Source organism: Schistocerca serialis, chromosome 1 (assembly GCF_023864345.2).
Source record: "Schistocerca serialis cubense isolate TAMUIC-IGC-003099 chromosome 1, iqSchSeri2.2, whole genome shotgun sequence".
NCBI lineage: Eukaryota > Metazoa > Arthropoda > Insecta > Orthoptera > Acrididae > Schistocerca > Schistocerca serialis.
In genome coordinates this window covers 729,121,000-729,135,711 of record NC_064638.1, presented here as the reverse complement: position 1 = coordinate 729,135,711, position 14,712 = coordinate 729,121,000, and the positions used below count along the sequence as shown (strand labels likewise).

Here is a 14,712-nt window from a genome sequence, read left to right as displayed (position 1 = left end):
TGCTCTTGAAGAATGCACTTTAAGTGTGCCATTTTAGTATGGTTTACGAAATTCCGATGCTCTTGGAGTATCCTCTGATGTCATTTTTCTTTTATTACAAAATGTAAGATCTTTTTATGTTTTACCCGCATGAACATACCGGCCTCCTGAGTCGCAGCAGCTGCCAAAGCACGGTGGTGCCTGTTATCTGGCGCTCTCTGACGACTTCTGAAACGAACCTATTTCTAACAGGTCGCGGGAAAATATTGCGAATGGTGGTTTAAAGCGTTACTTTCAAAGTAAACTTCCTTTTACGCAAGTTGAACTATGTGTGAGAATGTACGATGAATTTCTTAAATCACAGAGCGTTTGATGACGAGACATTTAGATGTATTTCGAGCCCAGATGATCAGACATTCATGTCGTTATTATGAGCAAATTGATGTAGTGCTACAGGAACCTTGATCTCCTCTGTGGTAGCTAATTTATCTGTGGAAAACTTTGAGGACAAATCACTGGACTCGGCTAAAAATGTTACTGGCACATTTGTGTGATATATCTTAAAGTGTAACACGTGCAAAAAATATCAACATTATATGTGAAAGCTTAGCTTCTCTTGCAGCTTATTAACCTTAGAGACCAATATTATATGTGAAAGCTTTGCTTTTCTTGTAGCAACACTATGTATATTAATTTAAAACATTAACTTTTCCTGTTTGTGTATCCGCGCTATTTAACAGTAATGTTGCTATTAGCTGACTACATCATGTGACACGTGTCCTGTGGTCTGAATATTCGCTGTCATCGGCTGGCGGGATCACGTGACATCTGCTATGACTGGCTTACAAAAACGCATCGCAGTCTCGATTACAATGGTTCGGAAAGTAACAAGCGGTGTTTGGTGGAATTTGAATTTATACTTTCGTAATACGAAAATATGCAGTGTACATGTTGCTGCACATCAAAAATCTTTCCAAAAGGAGTTTTCTTCCTTCTTCCCGGAGTTACGTTTTCTAAAGTGGCGGGAAATTCTACGCCGTGTATAAAAGCATAACCATTCAAAGGACTGATAATTTTTACAGTTCCGAGGGAAAATATACTGTTACTTAATAACATGGAAAAAGTGTGTTTTCATCCCAGAGAAAGTGTATTTTTAACCAGGAAATCCGGGAATTTTTTTTCCTTGTCCACGTATACACCCTGATTCATTCAGTTCACTTAAGAATGAATTTTACTTACTACATTTGGCTCAACTTAAAACCATCATTGTGCAACAACAGACAAAGATTACTGGATAAAAAAAATTATTTTTGATTTCATCTATTTCTCTATCTTTGTACAAGACTTGAACAAATTCGTACAAGTTATGTGGTTCGAAAACCTCTCAGAAAAACGTTTTTCGCTTGTTTTTGCACCTAAAATCTGAAGTGTGCACTAACAAATTGTGCTTTTAGCTCAGTGTTAATTTCAGCCCACTTAAAATCTTTTGCAAAAGGAACTGGTCAATTTTGCACAAATTGCCTGTGCACCAACTCCCGTTCGTCGTTCAGACCTCGTTTAATATAGGCAAACAGGGTGAAGAAAAAATGCCACACTTGGAGGTTGGTATGCGATTTCTCATCCACATTCAAGACTAAAGTTTATCTAGCAAAGATACAAGACAAAGGTTAATCTAGGAAAATCAGATCAGGTGCATTTTGAAAACAAATGTATGAAAACGAGAAGCCGACAAGTCACAACGTGCAGTGCATTGGAACGTACAGAGGAATGTGTATCACTCCACACTACCATACCGGCCATGGTAGCACAGTGAGTAGATTGCTGGGACATCAAACCCACATCCACTGTGGAACTAAGGTTCGATTCGTCATCAGGTTCCATTTTCACCTTTTAGATGTCCCCTCCTAGTTCTTGTCGTTCGTAAGTAGGACACCATTTTGTCACATGACAATAGCCTATCACATGACAGTGGGACCTATTAAACCTCTTGCATATGTCTACTAATCGTGCAGTGGTCCAGTGAAGTTCATGTAGGGTGGCTTGCCAATGGAGTACACAATCGATGAATATGTCGATAAACTTATTGTACTGGGTGCATCCAGTAACAAAGCTGCTGCTGGTGCTCAAGCATTCACAAAACCCATTATTGATCGGAACACAACCCACGTCACCCATGAAGCTTTCAGGCACACTTAGCATAAACCTGTGGGCTAGAATAGTGGGAGGAGTGCTTTTGGGCCCTTACCTATTGCCAGACAAGTTGAAAGCACCCATATATCATACATTTCTTTGTGATACTTTGCCTGACGTATTAAAAAACATCCCACCTCGTGTTTGACAACAGCTGTGGTTTCAGCATGCTGTTGTACTACCAAACTTTCGAATTAATCTGTGTAACTATTTAAAGGAAGTGTATTCAGGGAGATGGATGGTTATTGAGGTACAATGTTCTGGCCTCCATGTTCCCCAGACTTTAATCCATTTGATTTTTTTTTGTGGGGTCTCTTAAAGGAAAAAGTTTATAGCACTCCAACCATGAGTGTACACGACCTAATGACTCAAGTGCATGCCACTTTGGCAATGGTTTATGCAGATGTGTTGTGTAGGGTCCAGCTAAGTATGATATAGTGAGTGGTGAAGCATTTGCAAAAGCAATGTGGTCGCCTTGAACATCTTCTCCAAGTGAAAATTGCTAGTACATGTACATTCCAGCTCTGTGAAGATAAGCCTGGACATCAAATGTACAGAATGGAATTACAGTGCATAGTGTAATGTGCAATCTAGTGTAGTCTACGTATTGTGTTTTTTTGTACCTCATTGGATATAGACTGTGTTAACTGTATTCACTGTTATTTTCTATTGGCTTTATTTGTGTCATGGACAAAACAAAGTGGTCATTTATGTCTGTAAGAAGTTCATGTTATGTCTTACACTGAGGTGACAAAAGTCATGCGATACCTCCCAATATTGTGCCAGACCTCCTTTTTCCTTGTGTAGTGCAGCAACGTGACATACTGTGGACTCAACAAGTCCTTGAATGGCCCCTGCAGAAATATTTAGCCAAGCTGCCTCGATGGCAGTCCATAATTGTGAAAGTGTTACCGGTGGAGGATTTTGTGCATGAACTGACCTTTCGCTTATGTCCCATGAATGTTTGATGGGATTCATTTCATACAATCTGGGTGGCCAAATCATTTGTGTAAATTGTCCAGAAAGTTCTTCAAACCGATTGCGAACATTTGTGGCCCAGCAACATGGCCCATTGCCATTCATAAAAATTCCATGGTGCTTGGGAACATGTTAGCAAAGGCAATTGTTAGTTGTCTGCTGCCATTGTCCATTAATGCCAGATTTCTCCACACTTTCGTAATGGGTATGTTCATTTTATGTCCCACATTGATTTCTGCACTTATTTCACGCAGTGTTGCTTGTCTGTTAGCACTGAAAACTCCACGCAAACACCGCTGCTGTTGGTCTCTTGAGACTGTGGATATCGGAATACTGAATTCCGTAATGATTTCCGAAATGTACCCCTTGTTTCTAGCTCCAACTACCATTCACCATCCAAAGACTTAATTCCTGTCATGCAGCCATAATCAAGTTGGAAACATTTTCATATGAATCACCTATGTACAAATGTCAGTTCCAGCAATGCACTGCCCTTTTATATCTTGTATATGTGATACTACCACTGCCTGTATATCTGTATCCCATGGCCTTTGTCACCTCAGTGTAATGTTTAAATAATGGTAAGTGTAACAGAAAGAAATGCTCAAGATACCACATTGTGGAGGCCTAAATTGGATACAGTTGGATGTTTTAACTGAAAAAGAAAATGTTTGGCATGAATGTGACTCGAACATTGGCTAGTCTGCATATCCGTTCGCCACAGCATTGCCTTATCTTGACTGAGTTACTGGGATAGCTCCGCCACAGTGCAGAGTTCACGCTACCTGTTCTTGGCCGTGCTGCACACAGTTACAGCATTTCCAGAGCCTTGTTTTTATTAAACCTGTTGGCGAGACTAGGTTTTGTTAGATAAACTTTTGTCTTGAATGGGGTTGAGAAATTGTATGCCAACCACCAAGTGCAACATTGTTTCTTCACTCTGTATTTGTCACAGTGCTTCCAAACCATCAGCTTGAAAGCCCCTACAGAAGCAAAAAACTTTATAATCTATACTACTATATAAATGCAAGTCATTTCTTTAATGTTGTTAGCAAAATTCTCGAAAAGTTCTTGACCAACTTACTTCAAATTTGTACGTGTCACTATAATAAGTGCTGTTATATAAAGACAAACATTGTTTAATGTTCTTACCCAAAATCTTGAAGAGTTATTGACCAATTTACTTCATATTTTTACATGTTATTCTAATAAACATTCAATTTGACATAGGTGATGTATATTTTTAAACAATAATGTATTGGTTTTCTGATAAAACTGACTGCGAGATAGAAAATGCTGTGCTATGAAAACGTGCATTTTCATTGTCTTTCTCACAGTCAGTTTTTACTACGAAAGTAGGGCATTTAAGCCTTGAAACAAATTGCTTTTCCCCATATATACTCTTTCTGCTTATATATAACTTTTAAAAAATTGCACACACAACCATGTCCCGTTTTGTTTTCTTCCTTGCAGTTATTTTTAACAGAAAACATGAAAGTTGTATTTATGGCTTATCAGCTTGTGATTTCTACAGAATATAAATTGTTCAAAACTTTATAATCCTACCCCTTTGCAGATTAAAACTATGCAAACTGCCGTCATTGAAGGTACTACCCTCACAGATCAACAGCAGGAGAGGTTGCTCATACCCTGAACACCAGTGATCCGAATTGATTTGTGTGTTCTTTTGAAGCAACTTCAATTCCCAATCAGAGTTTCATTGGCAGCAACTATGAGCAAGGATTAAGTTAAGAGGCGGGAGGAAGAGGATGTGGATGGAGAGGGAGAGGGAGCAGGAAGGAGGATGTGGACAGATAGGGGAGGGGGGAGGAGAAGATAGACAGAAAATGGGGGAGGAGGGAGAGTTGGGGAAGAGGAGATGGACAGAAAGAGGGGGAGGAGGAGGAGATGAACAGAGAGAGCAAGAGGTGGGTGGTGGAGATACGCACAGAAAGGGGGGGAGAAAAAGATTAGGACATATACCCAACTCCCATAGACATTTAGTAATTGCAAAGCATTACTGAGGTCAGTAGTAAAGAAATAGATAAATGTCAGCATATAATAGCATAACAGTTTCTTAAATGTGTATAACATTATCACCGAGAAAAACACTTTGCAATAAATAAATAAATAAATAAAGACTAGGCAAACTATGCACTGCCTGTCACATGCACTAGTATTTTGAATCCAGACATTGTGATTAAGGGGGCATTTAGCTGTGGAATGATGTAGTGCATTGTTTCCCCGCCAGCCCACGATCTGCCATTAATACCACTTACATTGTTCTTCTCATTGTCATGCTCCTCTAAATTAATTTTTTCTGCTTTGTCTATAATTTCTTTTAAATTTCTCTCATTCACCTTTTCTTTCTTGGTGTTGAAGCCATAATCAGTAGATATTAATATTATGGTATGGATGAAATGTATCAAACCTTATTTTGAAGCTGAAGAAACTGAACTACATAAATTGTTTACCCATCTTCATTGCATTTCACACTGGTTGCTTTCCAACTTTATTTAAAATATAGCTGTTACTTTTTGCCGCAGTAAATGAAAGTGCTTTCAGAACTGTCATTTTCCTTTATTACTGTGGACACATCAAACGAGCACTGGCAATGTATAAACTTTTTTTTAACAAATAAAGCATTTATATGTAAGTGACTCACTGTCCTAGGACCTCCACTTTGTACAGCAGAGGTGATGACAGCACCACCAATGATGCTGTATTCAGGTGTGTGGGTTGTTAGCGGTCTCTTGCCTCATGCTACCCTCTGCTCAGGCCACGAGAAAAAGTGGACAGATTTTAATAATAGGGTGCATAATTTATTTTGGAATTATAACTCAAAATGTAGTACATTGAAAACGTTTTACTTCTGTTTCACTTACTGGTGCTCCATATTTGGGTGTGATGTTAAAGACTTATTCCTGTGAAAAAGACGTAGAAGTAAATGTGATATGTGAAAATACGTCGTCATGCATGAGTGACATTGTGGAAAAGGTTGACTTGTCTGAAAGTGAAGGATGAGGACTCGATGGGAGAAAAGAGGGGGAGGGGCAAGAAAATTCCACATGAGGCAGCAAAATCTCTGTAGCTGGCCATGACTGTTGATGTATTGTTAACCGACATTTAATTGTAACAAATCATACCAAGAGTGACGTTTCTGATCAATCTTCAGTGCACCATTGCCTTGAAATGGCTTACTGTCATAACACGCAAGTTATAGTACAGAAACAACAAAATATGGTGATGTCCATCATGGAACCTCCAAAGTAACAAGTGAAGGACATGCGTGACCTGACCTGAAAGCTGTGAAATGCCTTTGGTTGTTCTTATCTTGGGCTGAGCTGTCCCTGATGATAAGTTACTGAAATGGTGTTCAGTATTTCCATTTTGGTATGACTAAAGTAGCATTACATATCAGACATACGGACCTATCTTTATGCATTGTAATGAAAAACTGTTCTTCTACTCAGCATGGAAGTGGTATGTTTTCCTGTGTTTAGCTGCACTCATTTTTCACAGACGTGTTGCTAAATGAGAAGTATAACATGGCGTTTGGACTCCCTAGTTCTTATCTGTAGTTCTCAGCATTGGTCAGGAGACCTCGTGCTGTAGGGTTTGAAGATGTTCATTGCCAACTGTACAGCATACTATTCGCCAGTGCTGACTGCATTGTCACTGGAGTGTGCACTGTTCTGCTATTTTGATCATGATTGTTTCATAAATAAGTGATGAGGTGGTTATTTGACATGTCAGTGCAAACAGCAATCTTAGTTTGGATAACATTAAGTATTTAACTGATCAGTAATTATCTTCATTGTGCTCATTGTTGTTTTTTGGAAACTTAAAAACAGAGGTTTGTGTTGCCTACTGGAAGTAGAGCATGTTCCGCTCCCACCCCTCCCATCACTGCACAGTGCATCAAGTTAAAGTTTGTTAATGACAGTGGAATGCAGTTGGAGATGAAAGAGATGGAAACAGTTTTCCAATTTACCGCCTACAAATGCCGTGCAAAACACTCATTGGAAACAAACTGGTATTTTACAAAAACAGCTCGTTTAAACAGATTTCGGACAAAGGTTTTGAAAGATCGGCTCTTACAGCCATAGCAATCGACTGATTGCTTGCGATCGATGGATTGACCACCTCTGTTCTACATAGTCTCCCTCTCACCTAAGTGCAATGCACAGAATCATTATACAGAAACAGCAGAAAAGTCTTTCTTTGGAATGTTGTAAAAATTTCACATAACATTTTGATTTTTTCCAGACAAGAATTGTCTGTATTTTTCATTGCAATTGAGTTGGGGCAGTCATCCACACATTACTGTTCGGGAATCAGGGTGTTTTGGACACACTTTTCTCTTCTTCAAAATTTTCTGGAGAGTGTTGTGAACATTTGATTTAGAGATGTTTAGTTTGTTCTTCCTTTAGGATTCGTGATACAAAATTGTTGATGTACTACTGCTGTCCTACTTAAGAATGCACATATGATGTTTGCAGTTGTTAGTTCTAGCTGCCACCATAGGCACTCTGCTGATGTCACTTATACCCCATGAATAAATTATCTTCGTATTCAGTTAGCTCTTAAAATTTGTGTCTGAGGAATGGATGTAAATAACATTTGACTAGTTGGGGTAAATTTTCAGTCTCTCAGACATTTATTTGAATCTTACAGATGGTCATTACGTGTTCTGCATAGTCATTAGCAACTGGCTATATATGAGCATATGTTTGGAGTTTTATTGTCTTTCTGATAGAGAAGTTAAAAATAAGGCTTGTCTTAAGTACCATACCAAATATATTATGGCATGAGATTTCTGTTCTTTTCCTGCCATGACTGACAGAGGATGTGATTAGACAGTTTGACAAGATATTGTGCTGGAAAACGGAATTGTTAATCTAGCTGAGTACCAGGTATTATGCTGCACTATGATCATGTCAGCACACCCTGAAAGTGAAAGGTAATAACTACTAGCTAAAATCATTAAGATTAAATTGGCTCCTGTTTGTAACATACTTAGAATAGCTACAATGGCTGTTGCCCTGTTAAATCTCATGAAAAGAAAAAACTCAGCACTAGGAAGAAATTAAGGCAAGTCTCAAGAGCATCTGTGTGGTAACTGTTGTCATGAAATCATATTTTACTTGAAGGAGGAGGATATAAGTTTCCATTCTGAATTGCCTGCTAATGTGTGACCTACTACTATAATTATTTTATGTTGACATAAGCTATTTATGTATTTCTGTATCTACTTTTGTAACATATCACTATTCAGTCATCGAATTCTATTCTATAACATGTAACTTTTGTTGTATAATTTAATATCTATTTAAACTACTATTCTAAGAATATGTTTCCCGATTCCATTTTATAATTCATCACAATAATTTATACATATCCTGCATTCCAGACATTTCCAAAAAATAACGAGAAATCTGATGATGTACGCAGAGAATATTGTAAGTACTTTAAAAAAATATATAATAATTCTTGTAATTTTGTTTGTAATTACAGTAATTGTCAAGCTTTAATAATTTATTACTATGTAACGAATTGTTTATGTTTAAAGTTGGTTCTTATTTATGTTTTATGTTTCTGTTACACAGTGAAAAAGAACAAATCAAGTTTTGAAAACTTAATACAGATGGCAAAGCAGCGACTGCAACAAGAAAAGCCGGCACAGCTTGCATTCAGTTCTAACACTGTGAAAGTATTGGAGGATGGTGATCAGGACAGTTTTGGTAACAATGTCAAGAGAATGGAGAGTGGTCAAAACATTCTTCCTAGTAATGATGGTGAGAGTAGCAGTACCTCAAGTATAACAAATGAAGTGGACATAAAGAATAGTTCCAAGAAGTGCTCTAGGAAGCTTCAATACTCAGATGATGATGACGATCCTGAAGAGGGTGTCCAAGTTAACTGGAATTTTCCTTCTACATCTTTGATGAATCAAGCAAGCCATTCAGCTGATCATGCTGCCAAAAATATGTGTAATGTGGTCGGTGACAATGTGCCTGTCAGTGGAACACCTTACTCATCAACTGTAAAAACACCACCGCAATATATGAGAAACAGTGATATAAAAGATAGTGGGAATGACAGTAATACAGCAAATGTACAAGCCTCACCTGTGTTTGCATCACGATCATCAGTAAAAAGAGTTAGAAGTGATTATTCAGAAGTTCACGCATCACCAGAAATGTTTGCAGAGGAAATTCAAGAGAGCTGCACTCTGAGAAATGGTAATGCCAGTGATGCTGAGAGTGAGAAAAGTATCAGCTTGTTAGAATATGATGAAGGTAAGTGACTGTAGTTATCGTTTCCACAGTGAAACAACTGTAACATTTCCTAGGTATAGATTTCTGTTCATTTGTAGTAGTTCTGCTGTCATAAATAAAATACAAATGTGCATTACGATTTACGATTTTCAAGAACAGAACAAAAGTTCAGGGACAGAAATATTTTAGAGGACATGTTGAGTCACAGACAGGCACAAAGAAAAGACTGTTTTACATTTTAGCTCTTATCCAAATGGCCTTCTTCAAAAGTAGAAAACAGACATACTTTCACATAAGCACAACTTGTGTGGACGTTTTCTACTTTGGGAAAAGTCTTTTGGTTTAAAGCTTAATTGTACAACAGTCTTTTCATTGTATTAATGTCTGTGACTCAGTGTCTCCTTTATATGGTGAGTAGCAATATATCATTTCCATAACAATGTTGTTTTTCTATCCTGGACTTTCCATTGTTTAAGTATGTTAGGGGAGTAGATGTGGTCTCACTCAGAATTCCGAAAGTGGGAGTGGGAAAGGGGGCAGGGGAGTAAAGTGGACTCTGCTACTGGCTATTGAAGACACTGGATGCAGCCAACTGTAAATAATAGCTCATGTTGCCACTAAGAATATCTGCCATCTGGGTTTAGAGTGATCTCCAGTTCCTGTGGACAGCTGGCTGAATTCCTTACAACAGCTAGGCTCATAGGCAGGTTGGAAGCAAGGCTCATGATTTGGGTTGCATCTTAATATCCAGAACTGATCATGATCATCTGTTCGTGAATTTACACCACAAAGGAGCCTTGTTATACATGCTTTTGCACTCTAAAAACTTTTTCTCAGTTCGAGGAGTTACTCCAGAATATGATCCATAATGAGGTAATAGAATGAAAGTAGCAGAATATGCAAGTTTTTTCTATTTATATCTCCTACACCTGACAACATTCACATTGCAAATACAAGTGTGTTTAGTTGCCTGAAACGAGAAATGAACCACAACAAAATGTTAAATTAGGATTGGAATAAATACTATATAGGTTGGTCACCAAAGGTGTAGGTGTATTTATTACTGTAAAGTATTTGATCCTATGTAGTGAGGTTATTACAGATTCATAATATGAAGTAGTCTTACAGAAGGTAAGCATATATGTTGGATCAAACATGCTAATTGAAAGCTTTTATAGACCAAGTGCCTCAGGAGCTGTAGTTGCAAAATGTTTGTAGTATGGTAACAGGGAGAGCCCCATATTAACATAGATTCTAGGAATATGGACTGAAGCAAGATTATTCTGAACACCTTTAGGTACAGAAGCAATTTGTCACAGCAACACATTACACTTCTTAGTAACTAACAGACACAGACTTATCGATTCCTAAATGTGGGATTCAGTGGGCATAATGTATTTTTTTTGACAGGAAAATATTTTTGCTTGACGGTTATGGCAAGAAAAAGATTGCAGTTTATCAGAGCAGACATAATCAAACCTTTGTCTCTGGGGATGAAGAAGCGAGCAAGGTTGTGGCAGATGGGAAAGATTTGTGTTTCTGTAACACTGTTAGAGAGTTGCTGCATAAGTAGAATGAGTTTCATCTCAGATTTAAATGAACTCAAAGCCTTATTGCAAACAAAAGCTGAAATAACCTGAAATGAACATAAAAAGAGCACTGCAAGAACATTCTATTAATTCAAAAGTCAGATTTTGCAGAGCATGGTGGGGGGGTGTCCTTATGTAAAGTCTTGCGAAATTGTTTCAGTGCAGAAAACTAATATGATTTCTCTTATCAAGCATCACAGAATGCTGAAAGTATGTGAGCTTAAATCACTTGACAGAGGAAAAGTGACTGTATCTGATGAGATGCATATACTGTTCTTCACAGATTATGTGACAGAACTTTCTCCTCTCCTAGAAGAAGCTATTGGAGGAACAAAGTGTTTTAAGTGATTGAAAAATTGTGCGGATTATTCCCATTTTCAAGGAGACCTATCGAACAGATGCACATGTTGCTTATTTTCAAATTATAGACCACATTTCACATTGCCAGGTTGTGATCTTTCTTAGGATCAAAAATTTCCTCTGTAGAAATAAACATAGATTCTGCAAATAGTGATCTTACCTAACTTGGTTCACCGACAAAATTCAGCATGTTGTTCTTAATGGGCTAAATCATCAGATCTAAATTGGACACTAAGAGTACCACAAGAGTATCACATTCTTCAAATGGGTGGGCTGTTTTGGTTTCAATAAGTATTTACCAGTAGCTGTTCATCAGAGCAGACAACTGTGTGTCTGCCATGCCTACACAGCTTGCTTTCAGTATTTGAAGTGGAGTTTGTATAAGCAGTGGTTTTTCCAGCCTTAATTTGGTAACAGATTGGCTGTTGGAAAGGGCGGATGATTGGTGCAGGGAGAAGTATTAATTTGGAGGACATGGGGTTGGGTCTGTGATTGGTGTAAATATTGTGCTGGTTGTGTAGCAGGACTCATTGGAAGGAATTTAAGAAGAATATTGTTCATTTTCACACAGAAGAGGTGATGTTGCAAGCTCTGACAAAAGTTGTGTTTGACCTGTTCTGGCCTGAGCAGATACTCCCTATTAAGGAAAGTAATTTATGAAATTGTGAGAGAATGCAGCACAGAAATTTTTATTATTGACTTTCCCTGACAAAATTAAAATATGTCATGACAGTCTTCTTGCAATTGATATTATTCAGGTGTGTGTGTGTGTGTGTGTGTGTGTGTGTGTGTGTGTGTGTGTGTTTTGTTTTCTGGAAACCTGACCAAAAATCACACAGTAGGAAAAAAACCTCTTTGTTTTTCAAACAAATACTGTAACAAAAATAGACAGTCATCTCACCATAGCGCTTTCAGTTTACAATGTAGGCCCATAACAGTCAATATTCACCTCTGTCACATTTTTATTCCTAACCAAATTAAGTGGCAGTTCATAGATCATTACTAAAAACTTTTATGTGCATGTGCTTTTTCATGAAGGAATGTGGTAGGGATATTTGACATTTGTATCTTCCATGCACTCTTGTTTCTCATTTTTTTTAAAGTAGTTCTTGTATTAAAACAACCTCCCCCCCCCCCCCCTTTCCTATACACACATTCTCTGTAGTTTATGCAGTGTTAGCTTATAATTTTTGAAACTTGGATTGTAAAACTGTAGTGAATGCAAATATGATCTTGATGTGTAGTTCACATGCTTTATCCTATTTTTACTATGCAAAGGAAAAAGAAATTTAAATATTTTATAGGTTCTCTTAAAACACACTTATATTTTCAGGTGGCACCAGTTTTCCAGAACAAAAGGAAACACCATGTCAGTTCCCTCAAGAAATTGTTTCTAATAATGTAGATGTAACGGATGCACCATCAGAGGAGATAGATTTGGGAGGGTCTCCACTCCATCCATCATCTGAGGAATATGTTCCTTATGTTCATCAAAGAAAAAGCAAGAGACGAAATTTGCATGCTGCAGAGCAAGAGAACTTTGATAGAGTACTTAGAAAAAGAAGTAAGCGATGACAGTGAACGAAATTGCCACAACACATGCTAATCACTCCATAAAGTATATCAGTGCATGTAGATAAGCATTAGTGATGCTTTTAAAGAACTGTAAATATTGTTTTGTACAGATTATGTATATTACAGAAAAAATATTATATTTTTCTCAGTTAGGACATCACAGATTTGTAATAAAACTATAGTAAAGAAAACTTTTTGTAATTTGTAATAAATGAATTCAGTTTACAAAAGATTCTAAAGCGTACTTTACCAGTTTTTGTATTTTACCTTAAATTGTGAACTGAGCTTTTTCACATTCTTATTGTCAATTACAGATAATTTTTCAGGAGGAGGAGGGGGGGGGGGGGGACGAGAGAAAATTGTGTACAGCTGGATTGGATTGTTTATATAATAAATGTACGCTCTCTCTTTTCTGTGGATTTGTTTACTTTACTTTATAAAAAGTTAGGCATTAACATTCTGTTGTTTGTAGTCTTTTCTTTTTTGTAATATTCCAGTGGGTCATAACTCTTAGGTACATTAGACATTATCATGTCAAAATGTACAATTTATACAATCAGCAAAAGGAATTCAATCATTGATGTCAGTTTATACATTGGTTGGCAGGAAATTGGCCACAATTAACAGATTTATTATGTTAATAGATTAAACTACTGACCCAGCTTGGCATCGCATGTGTAGCATTAAGTACCTGTGGACAGATGATTTTATTGACATGGGATATTTTGTTGGGGGCCCAAATAAAATTCAGAGAACAACATTAAGTAAGTGAATATCATAACTTTCCCATTGTAAGCAGTGCATGAATATTGTGTTTTCCACATTGAATTGGCATTTGGAGTGACATCTTGTGGCAATAATGGGAGCACATCACAATGGGAGTAATATGTTTGCAACCAGTGAAATATTCTGTGTGAATTGTGGGTGTATGAGTGATTCAATATGCATCTGGCTGAGGTGGCACAAGTAAAAGGAAAAAAATTACAAAAGATCCACATGATATACATGTTTAGCTTGTGTTACATCACTCATTTTGTGAAGCATAGTATGCACTGTGATGCATTGTTGACTCGTTGCTACGGTTCTTTGTTGTGGACTCTTTATGGCAGACTTCTTCACTGTACCATCCAAAGAATTGCGTCCATATCCAGGTCAAATTCAAGGAAAGCAGAAAACTGAAAGTTGAATCATCTGCTGTGCTGCTTAAAGAACATAGCGTATGTAAATAAAGCAAAGTTGCTGAAGTACTTTTTCAGAAAACATTTTACTTGAACCTTAAAAAATGAAACATCACATATTTTTGATTCATTGGTTTTTTTTTTCCTTTCTTTTTTTCCGCAGTTGTTTGGAAATGATTGCTGGGAAACATTTGGTTAAAAATATTTGTTTGTTTCAAATTCTTAGCGTCACACTGCAGCCTGATAGTGAAGTGGTTATCTTTTTGTTTTTGGTTATACTTATTACAATACTTCAAAGATGATTAACTCCCTGTACATCATTCTAAGAATTTTCAGTGGATTCAGAGTGCGAATTGTGACTGGTAATGTGAACGAAGCCAAAATTGGCAGTCTCAAATTGTCATGTTTCAAAATGTATCCTTCCGCCATCTGTAGAAGTACTTTGAAATCTTACGTATTCATATGCAAGAAATTTCTGAATTCCATTCAAGAAGATTGTGCTGATGTCTCCCTGATCTTTAAAAGGCGTAAATCTGTTTCTCGCCACTGGAAATACAGTTAACTGTCTTCTGTATAATTTGA

General features: G+C 37.3%; 1 protein-coding gene across 10 annotated transcripts in view; it reads left to right on the top strand.

Moving 5' to 3' along the window:
- Positions 1-13,133, top strand: part of LOC126481532 (E3 ubiquitin-protein ligase RAD18-like) — a 94,100-nt gene extending 80,967 nt beyond the window's left edge. For all 10 annotated transcript variants that reach the window (XM_050105360.1, XM_050105351.1, XM_050105411.1 and 7 more), the window contains exons 7-9: positions 8,561-8,609; positions 8,757-9,449; positions 12,711-13,133. In XM_050105360.1, the coding sequence (XP_049961317.1) occupies positions 8,561-8,609; positions 8,757-9,449; positions 12,711-12,952 (984 nt within the window). In that variant the 3' untranslated portion in view covers positions 12,953-13,133. The remainder of the gene's footprint in view (positions 1-8,560; positions 8,610-8,756; positions 9,450-12,710) is intronic.
- Positions 13,134-14,712: the final 1,579 nt, after the last annotated feature.